At 39.7% G+C, this 27,357-nt stretch overlaps 1 protein-coding gene across 1 annotated transcript in view; it reads left to right on the top strand.

The window, feature by feature from the left end:
• The first annotated feature begins 293 nt into the window (after positions 1 to 293).
• Positions 294 to 27,357, top strand: part of CPB1 (carboxypeptidase B1) — a 32,568-nt gene continuing 5,504 nt past the window's right edge. Inside the window, exons 1-9 of the mRNA XM_062178592.1 lie at positions 294 to 364; positions 465 to 540; positions 5,734 to 5,858; positions 11,922 to 12,021; positions 12,106 to 12,207; positions 13,056 to 13,157; positions 17,335 to 17,445; positions 17,534 to 17,624; positions 18,298 to 18,500. Coding sequence (XP_062034576.1) covers positions 294 to 364; positions 465 to 540; positions 5,734 to 5,858; positions 11,922 to 12,021; positions 12,106 to 12,207; positions 13,056 to 13,157; positions 17,335 to 17,445; positions 17,534 to 17,624; positions 18,298 to 18,500 — 981 coding nt within the window. The remainder of the gene's footprint in view (positions 365 to 464; positions 541 to 5,733; positions 5,859 to 11,921; positions 12,022 to 12,105; positions 12,208 to 13,055; positions 13,158 to 17,334; positions 17,446 to 17,533; positions 17,625 to 18,297; positions 18,501 to 27,357) is intronic.

The raw sequence follows: 27,357 nt of genomic DNA, 5'->3' as shown, positions 1-27,357 counted from the left end.
CTCTGTAACTCTACCTCTCAAATAAATAGATAAAATCTTTTAAAAAGAAGTTATTTACTCCCAGACTATTCAGGTCTGATATCCCACTTTAATAGGTGGGACTTGAGATCATTTGCTGTTTCCACAGGTGTTGAGAATGATAGCCTCAGACTTTACACAGCTATTTAGGCAACAGTGCCAGGAAACCCACTAATCAAGGCTGATAGTGCCTATTTGCAATCAGGAAAGAAAGCAAAGAACACCCGGTATTATAAAAGCAGGTGAGACCAACCCCACACTCCTAGTCAGAGACAATGTTGGTGTTCCTGGTTCTGGTGACTGTGGCCCTGGCATGTGCTCACCATTCTGGCGAGCATTTTGAAGGGTAAGTAAGCAGTTCCTTAAAGAGCGACTCATTCTTCCTTCCCAAAATTTGCACCTGTGACCAATTTTAAATTTTTGCGTTGATCTGTTTCACCATTCAGTGAGAAGGTGTTGCGTGTCAGTGTTGAAGATGAAACCCACATCAACTTAATACAAGAGTTGGCCAGCACCAACCAGGTAAGTAGCACCTATTTTAAAATCTTTGATTGTACTGTGACTCTACCAAAGGAAGAAAGACATGAAATATGAACTAAACTCATAACAGTTCAGGCTTGGGAACCATTTAGAAGCTCCATACGTTCTTTTTTCTGTCTACATTAGATTGCCATAAGCCCTATAGTATTATAAATCCATGCTGCTTCTGAAAGAACTGACAGAGCATGACACCTGGATGAGTGGAACTGTCACGAAGGTCACAGAGCATCCACTGTGCAGTCACTTCCCTTATAAAGCAAAAGAGAAAAATGACCAACTTGGATATAACCGAAAAACTGGGCTCTCATCCAACTTAAAATTCATTTCCACATCCCATGTATCATCTGTTCTTTTGATTTTCTTTCATTCCAAATCAAACAGCTTGAGTTTTCATGACCTTGATTTGAGTCCCCTTAAAGATATAATATTGGAGGGGCAGGGAGAGAAGATAAGAAGTAATGATAAAAAAGTAACTTTGTTTATAAGAAACTGAAATCTCTATGCTCCTTTTTTAAAAAAATAAATCACTAAATATGGGGTGAGAACTGGTATTTTTTTATTAAATATGTAGTATGTGGCAGTAAGATATTGTTGACCACAAACAGTTTCACTTGGGCAATGCTGTTCTTTAATGAATATATAAATTAGAATTATTTCCTAGCCCCTAAATATCTGTCTAGCTATATCTATACTTTTAATTTCTAAGGTGTGGAGAAAGGAAGAAGGTGGAAAGTGTCATAATTGCAGACCCAGGGCTTATCCTTGAAAGAAAATGTGCAATAGTCTATTCCAACCTTCCAATCAAATCTGGAATTCCATCTCTTCTGTCCCTTGAAGTAACATCCCCGATTGCTAGCCCTAGTAACAGCTGAGCACTTCCAGGGATGGCAGGTACACTACTTTTCAGAACAGCCCATTTGCCTTCCAACCATTCCAAGGGTTTTCTTCCTTGTATGGAGCCTTTTGAAAGTTGCCTTCTCTAACTGTGACCCATTAGACCTAGCTGAGCTAAACGTTGTTCTACCTCTAAGATTCATCTTTCCTAGGCTGTCTCTCATTTTTCTTAGCACTCATTTACAGACTCTCAATTGTTCTGGTCACTTCTAGATACAGCTTGGTCTTTCTGTCTATATTCCTATTTTTAAAATGCAGTTACCAGAATTGACAATGGACCTCTGATGTTTTCTGATTGATAGATTCTACAGAAGCAGACATTTATTCCTGGGGTCCTAAGATCCCTTTTAGCATCTTTGACAGTCATAGAACACTCTTAGCTTATATGAAATCTTTGTTCAAAGCCATTAGGTTATTTTTTTCCTCAGAAGAACTGCCCTCAAGCAAGTGATCTTTCCTTCTGCACTTGCCTTATTCATTTTTTTAAGCTAAAGAAAACAGTTTATATTTCTGCTACTAAAATTTATCTCGATAGCCTATCTCAGCAGCTTGAGATCTTATTCAGACATCCAGAAAAATATGTCTTCCCCCTAACTTTATAACGTCAGCAAGTTTGATAGTCATGGGTTCTTAACCTTCATCTTTGTCACCGATAAAGAAAAATATGAGTGGCTCAGCGGTCAGCACAGAAGTAGAGTCCTCCTTCAAGGCTCACTCTTCCAGTATATAGTTATCACGAATGTCCAAAGTGCCAGACGCAGTATTAAGCACTGAAAGAGATTCATTAACCTGCTTTTCCTCAGGTACGTTTATTCAACTACTCTAAATTAGTGGGATATTACCATAGCGCTGACACTGGGCCACTTACTGGCTTGAAAAGAAGAAAACCAGTGCAGCCACTTCATCAAATACTTTGCTGGTATCAAGATTCAGCATTCTACTAAGTTAGCAGGTTCTTCCAATAATATGACGAAGCTAATTAGGCCTGACTTATTCTTGCTCTAAACCATGCTGGCTCACAGAGATCACAGCCTCTTTTTCTGAGCATTCACAATCCATCTGCTTCCAGTTTACTCTGCAGCTTTGCTAAATCATGCCAGGCCCTGGGAGCTCCTGCTTCTGGGCTTCACCTGTTTTCCCATTTGTGAAATTCAAGACTTGTCCCCTCCACTCCCCAGTGAGCCCTTCAACCTCTGATTCTTCCAAGATTGCTGAGAAAATTCTGCAACCACCACATCTGCAGCATTTTTTAAAGTCGCCTGAAATTCAGCACTTTATGATCATCATGAGCAGAATCTGGACTCACACTTCCTGGGTTCAATCCCTGGCCCTACCATCTGCTAAATGGACCTGGTATACCTCTCTCGGTCTCATTTCCTCATTTGTAAAATGATGACAATACTATTTACCTTATTGGATTGTTGCCATGTTTTAAAAGAATAATATAAGTAAAGCACTTAGAAAAAATAACAAGAATTAAATAAGCATTTGATATCATTACTATCATTAGGTCTAGGGTTTCAATGCAATTTAATAAATTTAATTTAATAATTTAACAAATTTAATTTTAATGCAATTTTAATAAATTGTAAATTTATTAATTTATAATTAATAGATGCCTCTTTATCCCTTAGGCCTCATTGTTCTCTTTCCAAAGAAGGTCTTTTTGTTTTTGTTTAAATCATAACATGTGACACATTTTTCACTTATCTCGATGGTAAATTCACCTCCCAACCCAACAAGAAAAACAGGAGACAGTGTGCTTCCTTCTTGGGAAAGACAAAAGTTAACCAAGAGTTAATGGGCTACTTTCTCTCTTACAGCTGCAAAAGTTATGCTTGGGCTCCAAGTAGTAGGACACATGTTTCTTCTTTATTCTTTTTATTTCCAAGAAGATTGCAAGGAAGATTTTCAAAAACCTTAGCAATTGTGTGGTTGCACCATAATCTAGGCTGTAGCCTTCCTGATAAAATCTTCCAAGGGCATCCAGTCCTTGTATCCATCCGTGGCCAGGGGTCCTTGCTCCTAGCTTTTGAAGATTTCCTTTTGAGAGCCAGGTGTAGTGGAGAGATCTGTGACCGTCTTGTGCTCTAGCATCCTCTCCTATTTCATCTGTATTTGGATAGTGAGGATTTTCTTTTATCTCCTTGCAATCAGGGTTGCACTTGTTGCTTTATTGGGGACATTCACCATTAAGCTTCCTACTGTCTTTTCTCTGGACCTCCTTGAATAGTGCATTTCTGAAGTGTAAGGTACATTTGGCTCTATGCCTAGAGTAACATGGTTCCTACCTTCCAATACTTTCCTCATTCCCACTGCACCAATGAGTTCCTCCTCCATATTGTCTTGGAATTAGGTCTGGAGTAGAAGATGTTTCATTCTCCACAAAAAGAAAATTTTCCTCAAGATAAATAAAAAGTCTATCAGATGCAGTACTTAAGAGTCAAATGCAATGTGAAGAAACAAATTTGTGCATGTGAATAACCAAAGATCCCCAGCACCAACCTTTGTTGCCAATCTTATTCCTGAAATAATTGAAGATTGATTTACTTTTTCTTGCTTTTGTGCTAGTTTTATGACATATTGTAAGAAGGGATTCTTCAGTTGTAAGTCAGTTGGCTGGTTAAGTTGATATTTGCATAAGAATATCATTTAACAGGTGCTAAGAAGTGTGCATGACTTACCAAGTCTAAACCTCTGTGTCTGTAATAAAGGCTTGCTTCCCTCTTCCACCTCATTCTGGAATGACAGGTATTTACTAGGAACATAAATTCAGAGCTAACTTTAAAAATGTGCTTTCTCTTTAGAATGTGCTTATCTTCATTCCTCTTCTCTACACAGTGTAGTTGAGCTATGGTTTCTCACGAGCCCCTTGCTCTCTCTGTTCTTACTATGGCATGCTCTTATACTGCCTCTACTACCAGTTAACCTCTTACCTTGTCCCTCTCGTCCTTGACCCACTAGGTCTCATCCTATTCCCAGCCCTTATCCAACCATCAGTGCTCTCTCCTTTCAACCCTTTTATGACAACCACAATCACATCTTTCTCCTGGAATTCCTCTGAATGGAATCTCAGTGTTCTGACATTCCCTATGGCCATGTGTCCTAATAGTACCTCCTGGACTTCTACAACCATTTGAAGATTATCAAGATAGGACATAGGATTCTGGATCTGTGTATCTGAAATTGAGTTTTCTTAATATTTTACCTCATCGGTTTTTGCTGCACAGTTTCTAAGTCTGTCTAAACTCCTCTCCAAATTCCCTAGCCATGGTCACAAATGTCACCACCACAGCTGAGACTAGCCCCCAGCCATCTAATCAGGGACTGAGTGAGATACTGGGGCAGAGAAAGGCCCAATGTTGGACTCACCTCGGACTTGTAGACACCTTCTCAGCAGAAGGAAGAACAAGAAATCAGTTACCCTCAAAGAGGCAATACACTCTGGCTAATATTTCTTCATAGAAAGGAGATGTTTAAAAGCACATATCACAAATACAACTGATGGAATCATCAAATACATTATCCTGCTATTTTGTGCCTAATTTTATCTAAAATCCCTCCTCCTTATGAAGACAGAAGCCCTATTTGATTTTCCCACAAATAGACTTCTCATTCCAGGCTCAAGGCCTAGCACATAATAGGTCCTCAATAATACTGGATGAATAAATGAAAACATCAGTTCAATATTAGGTCCCTGGGAGTATTCTGTTTCCACTGCAGTGCCAGAATACTCATTGTGGGAAATACCATTTTTCTTCCTGATGTATTCTCCACACTTCAGGATGTTCCTGGTTCCACACATTACAATAACTTGTGCAGAATTGAGTCCCAAGAAAAATTCCTAAGACAAATTTATTCAAAAGTAAAAGGGAAAACTCAGTTTCCCTCTACTATATTTTACGGCTGTAGTTAATTCAATAGCATTTATACAGCATATTAATTCATTACTACAAACATTGCTATCGCAACAAGCAAGTACTCCAGAAAAATCAATACATAGAAAAGAGCAGTTGTGGAATACTGCAATTAACTAGTAATATGGGAAATAATTATATGTTCTTCATGCTGGGGGATAATCAAGGTTATGTGTATATCTGTAAATATTTCTATTGACATCTAACCACTTGGTACTAACTCTTGTTCACTCAAAAGAAGTATTTCAAAGAAATTTCATGGATTTGGAAAATAACTCAAAGGAGCAGAGCATTTGTGAGCTCTCAGGTGATACACTCACTGAATTACAGGAGTCCAATATGGTATATTTTGATTTTTATTCAGATTGACTTCTGGAAACCAGATTCTGTCACACAAATCAGACCTCACAGTACAGTTGACTTTCGTGTCGCTGCAGAAGATACTGACGCTGTGGAGGACTTTCTGAATCAGAATGAACTACAATATGAGTAAGTTTATGTTCAATAGCCATTCAAGTTATCTTCCTTGTGTCAGAGCCTTTGAATAACCTTGGGAAGGTAAAAATGGGACCAAGAGCATGCACTCTTTACAGCTCCACAAGTAGATAATGGCATAGCTGGTCCTGGGTCCCAAATAGTAACACTTCTGCACTGGCAAATTTTGTGCTTAATTACACCTCTAGTGAAAATGGTTTTGACTCTTGAACTCCAAACCTTCAGCCAAATATCTGACCTGCTACTGCTCTGTGGATTGAACTAGAGAGCAGGCCAAACCAATGGCGACTCTGGACATACTTTTAGGTCCAAATCTTACCAGTTCTTCTTTCTAGGGGATGGACTAGACCTATTGGGAGCCATGTCTCTTTATGCTCTTTTAACTTAGGAGCAAAACTTAAGTCAGTTTGAATAGCCATTCTGTCTTTTTGTCCAAGGTCCTATCACTATCTCTAGTGGTGGTAGAAGGCATAGAGAGAAAAGCCCCAGAAAAGACCTTGAGTAGAGTTGGCTAAGCTGAGCACACAATATCAACTCTCCCTAAGTATCTGGCTAGTCTATCTAGTTCTTTCAAGATGGTAAGTAGAGCCAGTTGTCCATCTGTTGATCCAAGAAATAGGTACTGAGTGCCCATGTGTATCAAATACTGGAAAGGATAGAAATGGCCCCATTTCTTTTAAAGGAAAATAGACTTGAAACTAGGAATTTAGGGAATAGACCAAGTCTAGAGGGCAGGGAAGTCTGTCCTAGGTAATAAAGCTTCAGCTGAGAGCTACAAGTCGGGGAGGAGTTAGCCAGACAAAGGCAATGAAAAGCCATCCTCTAGTCAGCAAACAGAACATACACTAAGGCTTAGAAGCGGGAGGGACCTTGCTGACCTAGATGTACTTGCAGGAGAGGAAAGGACTGAGGTCCTTAGTACAAAGCAGAGTTCTTACTCGAGGCATGGACCAGGAAGGAGAAAAGAGCATTCAAACGTTGATCCAGCAGTCCCCGCCACAAACCCTTCATTATGTGTCAAGAAAATAGGACCTACAAAATTTTAACGTTAGACAATGTTCTCTTGTTTTTCACTTCTTAAAAATATAAAATCACATTTGTGCCATTGAAAATGTCGAAATTGTTGCCTATAATATCTGTATTTCCCTCGAGAGAAGTGGCCTGGCATAACGCAACCTCCAAATGCTTTGAGGAAAAAAACATGACCAGATTCCAATCATGGCTCTGCAACTTCCTGACTGTGTTACACAGGATAATTTCCTTAATCTTTCAGTGTAACAATATAATGTCTCTCCTAAAGAGCTGGAAATAAAACAATATGTAAATAAATTGCAATTGGTATCAGTACTGCTGAGAATGCTGCTATGGTTGCCTATTGTAAAAAGAGAGATTATATATATTTTAAAGGTCAATGGAAACTGTTATGTTTAACCCCATTATCATGCCTCACATAGCTTAGCTATCTGCTTTTGCCTGCGGGAAGTGTCAACATGTGACCTTAAGAGCTGGCTGTCTTTTTAAAACAAAAAGATAACCCAGTAAGTTTCAAAAAGTGATTAAGATTCATGTCTATGACATTTTGCTCTTCTTATACCAGGAAGAACTTCTAAAATCCTAGCCTTTAGGAGCCTTCAGCAGCGTTCACAACAATGATGGTTTCTTTATAATCCTTTAAGAAAAACAGAGATCAGGGTCGAATTCTAGCCACCTGTGCAATGTCCTAATTCAATTCATACCAGAAAATAGTGAAAGGGTTTCCAGTCACCTCCCAACCAAATTTACAGAGCTGGTAGAAAATTCACTTTCTTTTTTTAGTGGTAAGCTTTTAGGAAATCTTGTATGAACACTGTTTCATCTAGAACATAGGATGTTTCCTGAGGACTAAGTTCTTGTTCATTTTTGCTTCTCTGTTCACTGCTGAGCACATTCGAATCTTATAATTCTCTAAATATTAAATAATAATACATCCCTAGAAATTTTGGAAAAACACACGAGCAACATCCTTGCCAGGAATGCAAGCAATTCCCGCGCATCCCATTTTCACTTCATATGGTAACTAATCTGTGTTTAGACAGTTTCCTGCTGGTAGGGGCTTGCAGTTGTACCTGCTGTAGCAGGAACCATCTACTGCACACTTCCACCAAAATAACTCTTCAGATTTTTTCCATGGCCCCAACCTCTTCAGCAAGACTGGTATCATTTGGCAACTTTAACTAGACCTTGAATTATCATGGAAAAGATTCAAAATGTATGCAAAATGAAAAGTAACTAGTTTTAAATGCCTAAGTTGCCCCTTAGCGATAGAAAGACTAGAAATCACCTGGTGTGAATCTCCAACTGAAGCTAAGTTGAAAGAGCTCTTTGGTGGACAGCCCTCCAGAGAATCTCTTCCTATAAATCACAGGAAGATCGTCTTTTCCCCGTCCTCTTCAGGGAGAGATTGAGTGTTGCTAAGGGTCTACAAGGTCATTTTTCTGTGAATTTCAGAGTCACACTGGCACGTGTCCTTGGATAGCCATATGCACATAGCAGTATCTTTTCATAGCCCTGGGCACACAGTTCAGGAACTGACCAAACCTCAGGAGTCTGAAGGTGGCATGAAACTGAGTCATGTCTCCCTGGCCCTCTCAGACACCATGTTCTTTGCTTTGTTGGGAGTCAGGGTTATCTAATTTGCTTGCATGTTTAAAAAAAGAAAAGAAAAGAAGTTGGATGGCACTATAAAAGGAGCTTATGAAAGTGTAAAATAATGCACATGCCTCTGTATTTTGGAGCTGTAATGCAGTCCCTATTATATTAAGAGGCATTGTTTTAATCTTCTAGAATAGGAGCTCATTATTTAGTAATAATATTTTGTAATTTAGCTAAAGTAGTGCTTTGTCCTAAATCTAATAAAATAAAATAATCATAAGGCTGGAAAGGATCATTTGAGGTCAATTCCTTGCCTTCAGGCAAAAGGCAGCACCACATTTCAACCTCATTCTGATGCTTTTGTAAGTTACTAGAGGAAACTTTTACTCTTGGGTGTCATCTTAAATTTAACTAACTGTGTTTTTATGGTGCCTTGTCCTGCTTATTGATGAAAAAGCTTTAATATTTAACACAGTAATAACTCTAACAGAACGTCTCTTCTTAGTACCAAATAAAACACTAGCCCTCACATAGTCACTGATTCTCCTAAACAACTTGAACTTGAGAAGTGGGTGTAGATGAAAGTGTAGCTATATGTTCTGGAAGCTCGGCTGCCTCTCAACCCAGAACTGGTTCCTAATAGATCAGAGACAGGCAGGACAATGGTCTTAGATACAGGTGTTTTCCAAAAGTCTTGAGGCTGAAGAATGCCTGGAAGCAATTAACCCATGGGCACCTACTAAGAAGGCACAAGACCTAAATTATATTTTCCTTGCTCATTGACAGTGAGAAATCTTCTTATAATGAAAGTGGATGTCATTACCATTTCCTCTTGGGTTTTTTGTTTGGTTGGTTGGTTGTATTTTTTGTCTTTTGTCATTCAATAAGATAAGTAAGGCAGAATTTTTTTCAAATTGATGATATTTGAATATTGTCATTTTCTTAAATGTTTGTTAGGGTTTTTTTTTTCCACATGTCCAGATTTTTGTTTTACTTGCTTTGTTTTATTTTATTTGTCTTTTTATTTTTTAGTTATCCTTGAAAATCATTTTCCTAAACTACCTTTATTCTAGGCTTTAGTTTCATTCATGTTGTCTTATTGTTTATGAAGATGTTAGCTGGCAAATAAATTTTTAAGGCCAACGGATTTGAGTCAAGTCACTGCATTTTAGAATTGAAGAAGACATTGAATATCTACTAAGCACATGGCCCCATTCTAAAACTTGCAAAATTAAGGTACAGGAATAAATGAATTTTTTGTAAAACTAATTTACAAGTCAGATAAAACTGTCCCTTGATCTTTTGGTTCCTAGTCCATGATTCCTTCTGCTTCTACCCTATCTCCTAACAATTCAGTTTAGGTGTTGGATATAATTATAATACTTACTATAACCATTGTAGCAGGCAAAATGAGAGTCCCCTGAAAATATCTACATCCTAAACTCCAGAGCATCTGAATATGTTATGCTACATCACAAAGAAGAATGAAGGTTATCGATGGAACTGAATTCCCTGATCAGCTGATTTAAAACAGGGAGATTATTCTGGATTGTTCAGATAGATACAACATAACCACAAAAGTCCTTAAAAGTGAAGAAGGGGGGCCAGTGTTGTGATGCAGCAGGTTAAGCTGCCGCTTGTGAGTCAAGCATCCCATATCCGAGTGCTGGCTGTTCCACTTCCAATCCAGCTTCCTGCTAATGCACCTGTGAAAGATGGCTTAAGTGCCTGGGCCCTGCCACCCACGTGGGAGACCCAGAAGAAGCCCCTGGCTCCTGGCTTCACCCTAGTTTGCCCCTGGCTGTTGCAGCCATTTGACAATAGATGGAGGATCTCCCTGTCTCTGTCTATATCTCTTTCTCTCTCTCACTGTCATTCTGCCTTTCAAATATGTAAATAAATAAACCTTTTTTGTTTTATTAAAGAAAAAAGAGAGTTGAGAAGGAAGCAGAGAGCAGGCAGAGTGACTGGGTGTGAGAAGGAATTGATCGCTACTGCTGGCTTTGAAGTTGGAGGAGGAAGGCCACAAGCCAGGGAAGCAGACAGCTGCTAGGAGCTGGGGAGGACAAGGAACCACTCTCCCTGGAGCCTCCAGAAAGGCTGTTGACTCCTGGTCTAAGCCCAGTGAGACTTGCACTGGTCTTCTAACCTAGAGAAGTGTAAAATAATTCATGGTGTATTAAACCACTATGTTTGTGGTAATTTACAGCCTCTGCAGAATACTAACAAAGCACTGATGGCAGCTCAATGGAAAATTTTCTTTCTACAAAATAAATCTTTAAATCTACTCCTTTTTTTTAATACTCCCTTAAAACAATTAAGAACCTAAAACACTATTTGCATTTTGTTAGGAGGCATTTTTATGAATTTATTATATTTTCCATAAATGGACACAAGTGCACAGCCAAGTTCACCAAAGGAAGGAGTGGCCAGGAGAAGGTTCAGTGGATGTCCCTGACAGATTTCATCAGAATGCCCTTGGGATAGCTGGATGAAAAGCAGACTTTTGATGTGTGGCTGCAATTCTCTGTGTGTCAGATAAAACCTTTTCAAGGCTTGACTATGGGTAATAAAATTTCTGCAAACCAGTCTCTTCAATATGCAGTGCTGTCACCAAGGACTTGAGTGCCCACACTGTTCTGCCCCTTCCAAACACACTCCCACTCAACGTAGCAAAGCGAAATGAAGTCTTGCACAGGTGCACCTTCAATCTTACAAGCTTTAGGAACTTTCAACTGAACATTTATAGAAACACGTAGGTCTCGATGATGTGATCGCCAACTGTCATTTTAACTCACTACAGAACCATTATTAGAGTACTTTAAACCAGTCAGAAGATAAGAAAGTAGAAAACATTTCTTTAAACCTAATATTCTTTTGCCTAATATATCTTCAACTTGTTAATATTTCTGAATTTCCAGTCATCAAGATATTTGTTTTCAAAAATAAGTCCAAGGTAACCACTTATCTTGTATTTCCATTTACCCAGAATCAATAGGTTCCTGGGGCATGGGACTGTTAGTGCTAAAATTAGGAAAAGTCTGAGGAAGAAATCCATACATGCCTCAAGTACATACGCACTGTTGGATGGAAGCCAAGGCCCTGACCCAGAGGGTCCCAGGCACCAGGGGAAGCCATTTTCCTATTTCACGGTCTAAGGTCATGCAAACACATGAAGTTTGGTCCAGGAAAGAGGCTGCTTTGCTCTCACACTCTAGTATCCCTCTCAGCGACTCCCTCCCTCCCATGAGCAGAACCTCCCCTGGGCAGCTCAGGTTGAAGGTCTTTAGGTACACTCAGAGGACACTGAGAATCCTTGGAGAATGTGCTGTCCCATCTACTAACCAGGGACTCTGGAGCTCCATGTATGTTCCCTGCAGAACCACACTCGTGTTCATAACAGCACCTAACTCTGACTCATTGCAGGGTGTTGATAAACAACCTGAGACATGTGCTGGAGGCGCAGTTCGATAGCCACGTCCGAGCGACTGGACACAGTTACGTGAAGTACAACAAGTGGGACACGGTATGACACGCACATTTAGAAAGATGTTGTTTTCAGTACCGGACCAAGACATCCCATTAATCCAAGAATGGTTCTGTTTGGTAGATAGAGGCTTGGATTAAACAAGTGGCTGCTGCGAATCCAAACCTCATCTCTAGCAGCGTCATCGGAACTACATTTGAAGGGCGCTCTATTCACCTCCTCAAGGTAATCGTTTTTAACCATGACTTTGCCAGGTCTGAGGGTTTTAAATCAATGAATCTGAGCACATTAACATCTGTTTCACAGACATGCTAATCCCAAGCATTGTTATAACTCTTTTCTTTCCTATATTCCCCAGGGACTCAAACAGATTTGCCAGCTTCTTTTATCATATGTGGATTTTTAAATCATTATTTTGATTTATTCAAAAGAAAAAATGCAATAAAATAAGAGAAGTCCTATAAATTTAGCCACATTCCTGTAAGCAATGTAAATGATCATCTACCTTGATGAAATTCTTCTCTCCCAGCTGTTGTTGGCAAATCCATTTGCTAAAGAGGTTCATAAACTTCATGTCTATCAGACAACATTACACCATGTATCAACAATTTGTTTCTGTCATCCTCTAACACCATTTTTGTCGTATAATTCTAATGAAGGAAATAAAAAAAGGAATAAGCAGAGAGAAGGAAAAATTCTTACAGGATTAGCAACAATCATGATTACTTCTAATTACTCATCCAGTTGTCTTGGTCATGTCACCCAATAATAGCAGCTGAAAATAACCTCCACGTGAGTACAATTAGACTGGGTAATCAAGCATGTTCTGAAAATATGAGCTTGTCAAGCTTAATAAAAATAATAAACAACCATGTAAGCCCTGAGCTCAAACATTGTGAGTGTCTAGAGGCAAGAGCACACTGTGCTAGTATTGTGTTTTAATTTAATCATGGGATATATCTCTTGCTGGTGTCAAGTTTCACCTGTTGAGTACAACATCCAGAAGGTAGTAAATGTTAACCCCTGAATACCATGTGATGAATCAGTTTCCCTTCTCTTTTTGTTTGCAATAGGTTGGCAGAGCTAAATCAAATAAGCCTGCTGTTTTCATAGACTGTGGTTTTCACGCCAGAGAGTGGATTTCTCCTGCATTTTGCCAGTGGTTTGTGAAAGAGGTCAGTATATAGAGTAATCTTTGGCAAAGAGAAGTAGAAAGTATTTTTTATTTCAATTAATTTCTTTTTTTATTTTTTTAAAATTTATTTATTTTACTTGAAAGTCAGAGTTACACAGAGAGAGGAGAGGCAGGGATAGATAGAGAGAGAGAAAGAGAGAGAGAGAGAGATCTTCCATCCGCTGGTTCACTCCTCACTGGCCGCAATGGCCGAAAATGTGCCAATCCGAAGCCAGAGCCAGGAGCTTCTTCCAGGTCTCCCATGCAGGTGCAGGGGCCCAAGGACTTGGGCCATCTTCCACTTCTATCTCAAGCCATAGCAGAGAGCTGGATGGGAAATGGAGCAGCCAAGTCTCAAACCAGCGCCCATCTGGGATGCCTGCGCTTCAGGCCAGGTGTTAACCCACTGCGCCACAGCGCCGACCCCTCAATTCATTTCTTATAACCTGGCTAAAATAAGAGAAAATAACATAAAAAAGAAGTGTGCATAATTCCAAGTTCCTATTTTTGAAAATTTACTTCACGACCTTTATAAGACAAGACTTTAAAACAGCTTGAAAATGTTCTTTATTTGAATTCCACTCAAATTTATTAGTGTATTACACACCTTTGGTGCAGAAACTAACAGCAAGTATAGTGGATCAGTCATTTCAAAGGTAATGTGTGTTGGCCTAGTGGTTAAGACATTACTGGGGACACCCACATCCCATGTTAGATATTTCTTCCAGTTCCATCTTCCTGCCAAACCTTGACCCTGGGAAGCAGCAAGTGATGATTCAAGTAACTGAGTTTCTATCACCAGTGTGGGAGACCTAGGGTGAGTTCTTGCCTCTCGTCTTTGGACTGGCCCAGTCCTGGCCTTTGCAGGTATTTGAGGAGTAACCAGCAGCTAGGAATTCTCACCCTGTCAATCTGTATCTCCGTGTGTAGTTGTGTGTATGTGTCTCTCCCTCAGTCTCTCTGTCTCTCAAAGCAAAAAAAAAAAAAAAGTTAACTGTTGTGAATAAACCATCAACTTGATCATCGTTATAATATACTTCAGAATAAAAGAAAAAGTGTGTGGTAGTCCCTACTCTAAATGATATGGTTTCTCATTATGTATAATTACAATGATAAGATACATGCAAAGCTCTTTAAAAACTGAACTTTTTAAATATCCATGAGCTGACACAGATATAAATAATAATTCAATCAATAAATAAAAGAGAAAAGAAACAATTCTTTCTTGCAGAAGAATTACGACTAATATATGTACCAAGAATGAGTAAAATATAAAATCACCGAGAGAATATCACTTCAGGTAAATCAGAAGATAAAATTTAAAGAGAAACAAGATATTTGCAGTTAGAAAATAGCTCCCTCTAAAATGCATTGGCTACAAAGGGAAAAGTTAACAGTCGAGAAACCTGGCAGAAATTCTCTTACCCAAGTGATCAACATCACTAGTAAAAATAAAACATACCAATACCATGTACCCCTTAAAATTATGGACTGAAAAGACACAATAACACCTGTCATATTTTCCCCAAACTCCATGACCTCTCTTTACTCATAAAAGAAAAGTTTGATTTTAAAAAATCAGACAGACAACCTGATGGACATTCTGCCAAATAACCTGAGCAGTATTCTTCCATGGTGTCAAAGTTACCAAAGACAGGGAGAGATGAGGAACTCCCACGGAGCAGAGGAGACTAAGACAACTGCGATGTAGGATCCTACCATTGGATCCTGGAACAGAAAAAGGCTAGTAGTGGAAAAACCAGCTAACTCTCAATAAAGTCCACAGGATGGATAGGATTGTGCTCACATTAATTTCTTCACATGGGAAGAGGTCTTTCTCTGTTGTGTGAGGGCCCAGGGGCAAGGCAGACATCTGCAAGCCAAGAAGAAAATGAGGCTGACACCCTGATCTCAGGTTTTGAGCTTCCAGGCCTGTGAGAAATAAATGTCTATCATTTAAGCCAAAAAAAAATTTTTTTTCTTCACATTGATGATTGTTCTGTGGTTATATGAGATGGTCACAATAGGCAACACTGGATGAAGAGTGGCTGGCAACAACCTGTACTATTATTAAGCTCTTTTGTGATTCTTAAAACCTGTATTGAAGTTAAAAACATTTATTTGCTTTAAAAGACATAAAAATATTATAATACACAACAAAACTTCCTTGTATGAACCATTTCTGTATTTATTTGCTATGGCCTTGATTTCTAGATGTTATATATCCAGTGGCATCGCTTCACTTCAGTGGATAGTTCATGTGCCCTTTGAATGGCGAGAATTGGATTTTACCATTATTGCCAACTTGTAAACCATTTAAAGAATATGGTTCTGGGGGCAGATGTTTGGCCTAGCAGTTAAGCCACTGTTTGGCACATGCGTTCAAATCACAGCTCTGATCTCCATCCCAGCTCCCTGCTAAGGCATGCTTTGGGAGGTAGCAGTTGATGATTCAAGTACTTGGTCTCTGCCACCCATGTGGAAGAGATGATGGAGTTGCTAGCTCCTGGCTTCAACTTAGCCAAGCTCTGGTTGTTGAATGCATTCAAAGGGTGAACCAGTGATGAGAGTTCTCTTGTCTTTCACTGTCTGAATTTCTTTGTCTCTGTCTCTCTGGCTTTAAAAGTAAATAAATAGGCTGGCACTGCGGCTCAACAGGCTAATCCTCTGCCTGCGGCGCCGGCACACCGGGTTCTAGTCTTGGTTGGGGCACCGGATTCTGTCCCGGTTGCCCTTCTTCAAGGTCAACTCTCTGCTATGGCCCAGGAGTGCAGTGGAGGATGGCCCAAGTACTTGGGCCCTGCACCCGCATGGGAGACCAGGAGAAATACCTGGCTCCTGGCTACGGATCAGTGCGGACGCCGGCCGCAGCAGCCACTGGGGGGTGAACCAACAGAAAAAGGAAGACCTTTCTCTCTGTCTCTCTCTCTCTCACTGTCCACTCTGCCTGTCAAAAAAATAAATAAAATAAAATAAATAAAAATAAATTTTTCAAAGTATATATGGTTCGATAACTCCCCAATGTAATAAGCACAGGCTTTATCGTGTGCAATTTTCATGAATAAATACATGTATAAGTACAGAGTCACAAAGAGTATAGAAGAACTGTTCACACGCAGAAGACTTTTACATTGTAAAGTTTATTCCAGCCAGTCCACAGAAGGATTTAATTTCATTTGAACATGATTGGGAATGGAGGGGCTGTAACTAAGGGAACAGAGTTAATGGGTATGATGTCCTTCACTCTTAGAAAAATGCCCACATTACTTAACAGGGAGAACTGGTCCCTTAGCAGGAATTCCTCCTCAAGAAAGAGGATGAAGAAGGAGACTCCCATCATTATACAGCTTGAAGAGTTGGTGAGAGCTGCCCCAAATCCGTTGGTGTGGGCTCACTTAATCATTGGAGGCAGCCTCATTCTTGCAAGCTCGAATCTCCCTCTAGTAAGATCTTCTATAGCGAGTTTCATAGGAAATAACCCAGTTTATAGTTGATATATCATCAGGAACAGGCATATTCTCTCATAAACATTCCTTATTTACTAGCACTAGGATTTATGCTCATATCCCACTACCTCTAGAAAAAAGTTCTGCTGTGGCCAGGGAGTGCAGTGGAGGATGGCTCAAGTGCTTGGGCCCTGCACCCCATGGGAGACCAGGATAGGCACCTGGCTCCTGCCATCGGATCAGCGCGGTGCGCCGGCCTCAGCGCGCCAGCCACGGCGGCCATTGGAGGGTGAACCAACGGCAAAGGAAGACCTTTCTCTCTCTCTCTCTCTCTCACTGTCCACTCTGCCTGTAAAAAAAAAAAAAACAATTTAAAAAAGTTACATAGTTTTTATCTCAAAGAAAGCTAATATTTATGTTATTTGAAAGCCATTAACCTTATTAAATCTTTGCTCATCTTTAGAGTAAAACATTAGAATCAAACACAGTAAGTATATGAATTATTTGTAGATGAAATAGAAGTATGCTGGAAGCAGAGAAGAATTGGAGACAACAGTCTTGAACAAAAATATCAGTAGCCAATTGCTGTAGCTGTTTAAATGCTGAAGTTGTCTACCTCAGTAAGGGACATTGTGCTCATTATCAAAGCCAATATTCATCTCATCTATGTAAATTTTACCAGCACTGTAAATTTCATTTTCCATTAAATTCTGCTTTGTCATTCACATATAGGCTGTTAGCAACTATGGAAAAGATACTCTCACGACAAAGCTTCTCAACGAGTTAGACTTTTATGTCCTTCCTGTGGTCAACATTGATGGCTACATCTACACCTGGACCAAGGTATATGAACCAAGACTGAGGAGGACTGATGAAATTAAAATCAACCGCTTTCTATCATACTTGTCCTGACTACCTAATTCACTTTCAGAACCGAATGTGGAGAAAGACCCGCTCTACCAAGACAGGAACTACCTGTGTTGGTGTGGATCCCAACAGAAATTTTGATGCTGGTTGGTGCAGTAAGTATCTGACTGACTAGTTTGCATACATCAGTTGAAAAATTTAAGAGGAAAAATACGTTAAAAACACAGCAGTGTGTAAAATAAGAAAACCTACAAACTTGTATGTCTTAGAGTTCTAACTTTCTAAAGGCACACACAACTGTTTACTAATTCATTCAACAAAAATATGTCAGACACTCAGCCATTTTCCTAGCAGTGCCACATGATGGAAATGTAAGACTGAACAAACAAGATGTAATCCTCCAATTCACAGCATGTACAACCCAGAGAATCTAGTCTAATGAATGTCTAGAGAGAGCCACTGAATTAGTAAACATTTAAATACAACTGTGATGCAAGAATGATCACAGTGATAGAGCATTTCTTGTGGAGATAGTTTGCCCCCATTATCAATATTCATTTTCTTGCCCTGTAATGGTCTCATTGTGTAATATTACATAAGGACTATTCGGCGATGTTACATGCAACTTCTTACCATGTTAGGTAAAACACATCATCCTAACCGTGTGACTAAATGTATACATACTTCATAATACCTGTGTAATTGAAGATGACGATAAGGGCTCGCATGAAAAACGGTTTACTCTTAACTCCCTAACTTGCAAGCTTGAAAAGTCCCTGTCAGAACTGTGGTAGGTCATTGTCTGTCATTGGCAATATATTCTTTCAGAATTGGGAGCCTCTAAAAGCCCCTGTGATGACACGTACTGTGGATCTGCTCCTGAATCTGAAAAAGAGACCAAGGCCCTGGCCAATTTCATCCGCAAAAATCTCTCCACCATCAAGGCATATCTAACAGTCCACTCGTACTCCCAGTTGCTGCTCTACCCTTACTCCTATGATTACAAACTCCCTTCAAACAGTGCTGAGTTGGTAAGTAGCCATGACGGCGGCGCACGTGGCATGCCAATGGTGAGACGTTTAAATTCTAATCCAGAAAAAAAAAAAGATAATAACAACTTCCTAAAAGTTCTTTTATTAATTTTTGGTAGTAGAAGTGGAAAAATTATTACAGATTTGTGGGATGGCTGTATATAATGGCTAAAAGATATAGTATTTTGATGCAAGGAATGGACCTCCCTCTGGTTCATTCACTGATCTTCAAAAATGACAATAGTTCCATTTCCTATGGCATCATCACAATACTGACGCACAGGATGATTTCAGGTGATTGGGGTAATAGACAAAATTCCTTAGGTTGCACCCATAATCTTTGGCAGAGTCAATTTGGTGAAGTCATTCTGAGCTATATTTGACACTCAGAGTTTAGAAGATGTCATTAGAAATTTGCCTCATTTGACTGATAAGGGATACAGCCATGAGATCCTAAAAATGGTTCACTGCCTGAGCAGATGAGAAACAGAAGCTAATCAGTGACCAAATGATGTGACTCAGTCTTTACTAGATATAGAGCATAACACCAAGAAATTTAAGTACCTCTACTCAAAACAACTAGCAATTTTGTTGGACGATCAACATATAATCACATGAGCAATTAAATAGTGTGAGTTTTTATAACAATTCACATGAAAAAATATTACAAATCAATGTGAAAATTTTTTTAAAAAACAGATCTGAATACTTCAAACAATATTTTTCAATTTATGAAATATTTGGCTGCCAGAAATTGAGGCCAATGATGTAAAAGAGCAAATATAAGATTTAAATCATTTCAGTTATGTCAAAAAAAGTATTGTACTTAGACAATGACATAGATATTTGGCCTACCTAGATGCATAAATCTGAAGATCTAGTAATTTTAAAAGCTGCAAATGTTTTTGTGCTGTCAGATTCAGTCTTTCAGGGACCAAATAAGACATGTAATGCTGTAAACATTTTGTGAAGAGCAAAAACAGAAAAATAGCCCACTCTTCTCGAAAACTGATAGATAATAGTTAGCAAAAACATATTAAAAACCCTTCCCATTTTCCCTATCTGTATCCAAAAAAAAAAAGAAAGAAAACAATGTTAGTTAGACCACTAAACATTTCAATTTTTCAGTTATGCTCAGTATGTGTTCCCAATGGGTGCTCACAGTCCCGCAGTCACAGCAAGAGAGGTATGGTCAGTGTCTCCTTTGTATCCTAGAGTGTTGGCAACCAGAAGAGAGGAAGGAGGAGTATACAGCTTGCTTAATTCATGTGGGTATATTTAAATTGAACCACATGAGAAAATTAAAAAGCCATAATAACTAAATACTAATAAATTAGTAATGTAAATATCAAAATTAAAATTGTAAAACACATGAAATGTAACTATGATTAATATATCCAGTCTGCAAGGTACTAAGCCTTAGACATGAATACTAAAAGATCATATGAACACAAAGGCTCAAAGTGTTCTTTGGAATGAAGCTACTCCCCCAAGATTTTGTATCTTTTATTTTGGGGGGAATAAGTTTAAGGCATGTTAATGATCAAATAGCGTTGTTGCCATTCACTGCATACAATAATATCCTAGTATTTGGATTACCCAAAAAGTCTACAAATGATCCATTAATAAAAGAAGAATCAAGGCCAGCACTGTGGCTCATTAGGTTAATCCCCCGCCTGCAGCACCAGCACCCCGGGTTCTAGTCCCAGTTGGGGTGCTGGATTCTGTCCGAGTTGCCCCTCTTTCAGGCCAGCTCTCTGCTGTGGCCCGGGAGTGCAGTGGAGGGTGGCCCGAGTTTTTGGGCCCTGCACCCACATGGGAGACCAAGAGGAAGTACCTGGCTCCTGGTTTCGGATCAGCGCAGCGCCGTCAGCTGCCACGCGCCGACCATAGTGGCCACTTGGGGGGGTGAACCAATAGGAAAAGGAAGACCTTTTGCTATGTCTCTCTCTCCCTCACTGTCTAACTCTGCCTGTCAAAAAAAAAAAAAAAAAAAAGAAGAATCAAATAAGTTCTGTCTTGGGAATTTCATGAATAATCCCTGCTGCCTTCCATGGGAATTTTATTCAGGAGAAGACCCAAGACTCAGAGTCAGCCAATTTAATGGGCCAATTCATTTGTGTCTCTAGTGGGGATAAAATGTTCCAAGCAGAATGTGAGTCACCAAGACTCTTCCCTAGGAACTGCTTCTTTATTTAAAATCAAGAAAAAAGGAAAATAATAGTAAAATCTAGTCTTTCAAAATTGTTTTTGAATTTTCCTTAAAATATATTTATTTATTTATTTATTTATTTATTTATTTGAAAGGCAAAAGTAACTGAGAGATTTTCCATCCACTAGTTCATTCCCCAAAACGGCTGCAATGGCCAGTGCTAGACCAGGCTTAAGCCAGGAGCCTGAAACTCCATCTGGGTTGCCATGCGTTAGCAGGGAGCCAGATTGGAAATGGAGCAACCAGGACTCCAACCTGCACTCACATGAGGTGTGTGCATTACAGGCGATGGCTTAAACCCTTGCTCCACAACACAGGACCCTGTTTTTGAATTCCAAATAATAAAGCACTAGAATAAACATAAAGATATCAAAGTAACATATTCATAATATATTATCAAAGGAATAAAAGCACAAACCACAAAATAACTTTATCCTGAATGTTTCTTTTAATACAAACTAATAAATTCAGGGAAGAAGGCATGCTACTTCTTTTTTCCAAAGCATGATAAAAATGTTACATGACTAAAATGCAAAATTTAATTAGATTTACATAATACTCAATGACTTAAGTTAATTTCCAAAAACTTTTTTAAATAGTTTTTTTCTATAGTTTTGCCTGGTTTCATAAAAGAAATATTTAAATGCCACTAGTAAGGCTTAAAGTGAATGTTATTTGATTACTTAATTCATTCAATATCTGAATTCAGTTTGACACCCCAAAGCAACTTTAATCTTTTGAGTTCCTAGAAATCCTTTCAACTTTTTCTTACTTGTATAATTCCAATTCACTTACTTCCAAAGCATATTTTTGTATAATAAGCTTATAATTACGGTGTAGTTACAAGTACATGTAGAGTCAAAAGAGAATTTGAGTCTCTCAAAGGGAAAGATATTGGAGTTTTCACAGTTTTTATTTGTGATGAGGATTTCAAGGGGAAAAATTAAATTTTCATCTAGAAAGATGAATTTTCCATCCAAATCTAATGCCTCTATATTAATTCTTGGGTAGGGAAAGCTGTCCCTGCTGCAGAAAGCAAAGGTAGTAAAGGATTAATAAGATGAATTTCTGGTATCTTACTACATTATAGATAACTGAGAAAACTGAGCATTTTTTATGGGATACATTATGATGTCGTCTTACACAGGATTTGGCCTCACCATTGGCATACATATGATTTTTATTTCTCTTTATACTTATAAATCTTATAAGAATACATTTACAGCAAAAAAATGCTTCAAGGAGAATAAGATTGTAGATTCAAGGAAATTGATTTGTACTTATATTAGAATTTTCAGCCAAGTTAGAACATACATAAGCAGCAATCCTTTGATATCTGAATCCTGATAAAAATTTATGTGGCTTCATTTCCAAGAGATCTCACATGTAGACTGCCTCAAAATTGCTCATATCATGAGGCAACCTTCAGAGGAAAGACAGAGAAGGGAATGTACAGTCCAGTGAAGTAAAAGAACAGGAAAAGTAATTACATAGATTATAAAGAATATTGCCAGAAAATCCAGCTTGAGTAGAGCAATACAAGCCCAGGACAATATGGTCATTTTATACACAAAGTGCTTTTCATTACTGCTTGTAGCCATTCTGTATTGTTTAAAGAAATAAAGCAAAATGCACAATGAGTTTCCAGTGGCTTCATAAACCTGTATAGTGCCTCAGTGTAGACTTCTCCAATATGTTATCACCATCTTCCAAGGAAATTTTAAAGCTTAGAAAAAGAGGGTTGGGATATTAACATTTCCAAATATCTAAAGCATAACACATTGAATTGTGTGCCCTCTTTATTGTCAGAGGAAAATAAAATCTGGGAGACATAATGGAAAAGATCCCCAAACCTAGCTATGTTGCTGTACTTGCTAAGCATAAAACCCATTTTTTGGCTCACCTTCCTATCCCCAAGACACCTACATAACTCTGCTATAAATAATAATATTATAGTGCCACCTTGAAGTGAAAAGTAGGAAGCCAGCAGAATATCCAACCACGTGTCTTGTCCCAGTCCCCAGATGAACCAAATGGAAAGCAGAACACACTGCACAAAGATGCTGATACACAGCATGAGTCTTGTACCATCGTTCTGCATTGGAGACATAGAATTGTATAACTGGGAAAAGCTTAGAAATTATCTGGTTCTGTTTCTTCTTTTCCAACTGAAACAAGAAACTTTGGCTAAGCCAACACTAGTAGTGGAGCTAGTTCTGTGTCTAGAGCTATGACTTCTGAAGAATTTTCTAGGTTGCCCAATATCCAAACACACACACACACACACACACTCATTTCTGTGGCCCTATGCTGTGCTAGTACTTCGTAACTATCTTGCAGAAGAACATTCAGCAGAAAACATTAGGAAGCCCATAAAATACACCATAATTACCTTTGCCCCTAGACATTGCTCAGGATTTCCTCTGGCTAGCAGAGATGACTCCCTGCTCAGTTCCTAGTCTTTATGATTCTGGCCCATTCTTCTGATGGAAGCATACTCACTAATCAGGAGAAGACAGTAACTCCAATTATTCTATGTGACCAAATGATAGAAACCCACTTTTAAACTCTAACACCTTCCAGTCCCGTGGCACTTCACACACTACCTCTTTTTTTTTTTTTTTAAAGATTTCTTTATTGATTTGAAAGGCAAAGTTACAGAGGCAAAGGCAAAGAGAGAGAGAGAGAGAGAGAGAGAGAGAGAGAGAGAGGTCTTCTATCCACTGGTTCACTCCCCAAATGGCTACAACAGCCAGAGCTGGGCCAATCCAAAGCCAGGAGCCAGGAGCTTCTTCCAGGTCTCCCACTTGGGTTTAGGGGCCCAAGGACTTGGGCCATCTTCTACTGCTTTCCCAGGCCATAGCACAGAGCTGGATCGGAAGCAGAACAGCCGGGACTCAAACTGGCGCCTATATGAGTTGCTGGCACCATAGGCAGAGGATTAACTTACTGCACCACAGTGCCAGCCCACACATATTACATCTTAAAGAAAATTTTGTTTAATGAGCCACCAAGGTAGAAGCCACAACTCCAGATATAATGCCAGGATTAGAGATAAACATAAAAATCAAAGGGAATAAATATTGTGATTAGGAGGTAGACAATTGCAGAGCCATGCACACACCCATCACAGCTGTCACAATGTCCTTGCCTAATAACAGGAGTAGCAAGGCCTCAGCCTCACTGCCATGCAGGCTACTAGCCACTAAGGCAAACAATGCTCAAAGCACAAAATTTATCTGTTTTAGGAATTTCCTCAGAATGTCTGGTTTCATTTAAAAGAAAAATTTTTCTAATGGCAACAGTAGAGTGTCTTTGCTTAAAGGAACTGGTTGATGAATTTACCATTATATTATACTCTGATTTTCTGGCCCTGCACCCGCATGGGAGACCAGGAGAAGCACCTGGCTCCTGGCTTCAGATCAGCGTGATGCGCCAGCCGCAGAGCGCCGGCCGCGGCAGCCATTGGAGGGTGAACCAACTGCAAAGGAAGACCTTTCTCTCTGTCTCTCTCTCTCACTGTCCACTGTCCACTATGCCTGTCAAAAAAAAGATATGTATATATATATATAGATATATATATATAGATATATATATAGAGAGAGAGAGAGAGAAAAGAACCAGCAAATGTGCAACAGAGGTACTGAATAAAGGAGTTGAGTAGGGGAGAGGCAGAGGATCAGCCTATTTGGGATGTTCTTGTGAGGGAAGAGTGGGTGTGAGGTTTGGTCAGTATGATGCCCGGATATAGAGGGACTTGAATATGAGAACAGACCCTGTGATAACCAGCATTGCCAGGTCCAATACAGCACTCTCAGCTTAATGTGCATTTCAGATGAGCAACAAATAATTTTTACTATATGTGCGTGCTGAATATTTCATGGGATGGACTTACACTGAAAACATATTCATGCTTTATCTGACATCTAAACTGAATGAGGCATCCTGTATTTTTTGCTAAATCTGGCAACCTTAACTGGTGAAGTATTCTTCTATGTATGTAAGGTCTATCAGTGGGCACTGAGGAGAAAGCAAGTGGCACTGGAAGAAGCAAATGTGTACCTGCTAAAAAGGAGGCCTTAGCACAGAGGTTTAAAGCCAGCTGTCTTTGTCTTCAGTGTTTTCCTGAAAAGCAACTTACTCACCACAATTACATATTTTATAGTTTCCTTTGGACTAATTTTGCTCCCCCCAACTTTCCTCCCATCACTGCCCTGAGAGATCATTTGGCAGTGTTTGGGAGATGGATTTGATCGTCCTGTGGGGGGAGATCTCCTGGCGTCTGTGCTGATAAACAGCCCATAATGCACAAGACAGGCCCCTGCCTCCCGCCCCCCCCCCACCACCACCACCACCAGCAAATAATTATCTGGCCCAAAATGTCCATCTGCGCAGAGGTTGAGAAACCTTGCTTTACATGAAGATAAGAATAAAATCCCATTCCTGGCCAAAGACTCTTGGTTTTCACAGGATTTCACACCCTCCTCACAATTAGTTTGCCGTGTTCTGCATAGCTTAAGCGCAAGAGCCCCTGCACATCCCTGTATACATTACTCATTTGTAATGTTTATGTGGGAGAAGCACCAATTTCACAAAAAACAAAACAAAACTTCTCTGGACATTGCAACTGCTGCTGACTCAGGCTTCACATTTTCCATGAATTTGAAAGAGCTTAAAAATATGTATGCAGATCAGTCGAACAAAAAATTTTGATTTATCTCAAGCAAAAGTGCTCCCGCATTCCCACCCAACTAGTGGGCTCTCCTAAACCCAGCTTGTCCTTAACCCCTATCCCTGGCTCCCACAAGAGCCTCCTCTCTATCAGAAACACATTTCTTTCTTCCAGTCCCACACGCCTTCTCCTCAGAGCCTGCTCACAAATCTTAAGAGCCTCTCCTTTTGCACCAAAATTATGAAAGTTCAGTTTCTCACTGGTCCTTTGGTGTAAGTCGCCCACAATCGCAGAGCAGAAGGAAGGGTAGTTAGAGATGATCCTGATGCTCCCATTATCACACACTGACCCTCAACGATGGTTAAACTCACCAAAAAGTGCCTTTACATTGTTTCACACCTCATAGTCAAGGGCTTTGGTGTCTTCTACGGTAATTAGGGGCCCCTGGAAGACTGGAAGAGGCAGCCACAGCTGTGACGCCAGCTGTGTACCCGGAGGCTGGAACGAGGACCACTTGCACGGTCACGAGACAAGGGCCTCTTTATCATGTGTTACCTGGGAGCGCAGGCCAAGGGAGAAGAACACCCCCTTTTTTCATCTCCCTAGGCCCCTGGAGCCCAGAGCCTGGAGAAGCATGACATTAGTTTATCCTTTGTCTCTGGGGCTTTCAGCTAGATGGGACATTTTAGTCTCTGTCTTTTGCTCTAGGACCAAGGCCTCTTTTTAAGGAAACAGATGACAAAAGAGAACATGCATAAGATGTGTCAGGAAACTCCTATCTAAGGATTAATAAAGGCTGCTCATGTTTGGCCTTGACTGAAAGCAAAGTTTTCTCTGAGGCTGATTTATATTTAGCTTCCTTCTGTTCTTTACAATCGGTAAAGCCAGCTCCAGCAACACTTCTTTTGAAGTATTCCAAGGCCACAAGGAGAAGCGAAAAAGAGCACAGGATTTAAAGAAAGAAGAACCTAGCCCAAGTCAGCCACTTATGGGGCTATGTGCCCTTGGGCAAGTTCTTTTATCCTCTCTGAGTTTCAATTCTTTTATCTGTAAAATGGGGATAAAAATATCTAGCTCTTATCAAGTGCCCTTTGTCAAGTCTAAGGTTTTATGTAAATGTTAGGTTTTTCTGAACACACTGGGCAAGGATATAAAATGTCCCTCAAATGGCAGGTAGTGTAGAAAGTGTCATTAACTGGGGATTCAAGATGTGGACCTTGCTCTCTGCAGTGTTGTTCTTGGGTCTCCTGTCATTTGTCTTGGTCCTTTTGTACGGAAATGTACAGGGGAAAGGAGTTACCACTAGAGCGTCTTAGCAGATGCAAGAACACCTTTCTCTCTATCGTTCCTGGCAGGGGTCAGTCTTCCAGCTTGTTTGGAACATTCCCACTGCGCGTGCTGCACCACACGGCATTCCATTCTGCTAGAAAATTCTGTGGTGATGAAATGTGGACAGATAATGTTAGGAAGATAAATGAGTAACATTTGTGAAATTATTTGAACTCCACAAAAGAAAAGACCCACGCTGATTCCAGGGATTTTTGTTAAGATAATTGGAATTTTTGAAATGATATTTTAGTTGATTAATGTCTATTATTTTTTTTGTCTCTTGGCCTTGAAAGGGCTGAAAGAGTCCTCAGATTTCTTTGTTTGTCAATTAAGAAAAACAAGTAAAGTACACAAAAGGCATCAGTGCCTCCATGTGTTAGCCCATCTATTGTCACTGCGTGGTACAACTGCCCTCCTCACAAGCAGCCCCAGTCCGCACACAGGTGGGTCACAGTTCAACCTTTGCAGACCTTGGCACTTCCCATCCCATCCAGATCTTCCCTGTGTATAGTGCCTCTAGGCCTAGCACAGGCCTCAATCAACCTTCTGCTAGGTAGGTGCTGGGCTGCTGAGGATACAAAATGAATAGCCAAGGATCCCTTCTCAGAAGGAGCTCAGTGCTGGGCAGAGGAAGTAGTACCAAA

This window comes from Lepus europaeus, chromosome 2, assembly GCF_033115175.1.
Source record: "Lepus europaeus isolate LE1 chromosome 2, mLepTim1.pri, whole genome shotgun sequence".
NCBI lineage: Eukaryota > Metazoa > Chordata > Mammalia > Lagomorpha > Leporidae > Lepus > Lepus europaeus.
The sequence above is the reverse complement of the archived record's forward strand: the minus strand, read 5'-3'. Positions and strand labels throughout refer to the sequence as shown.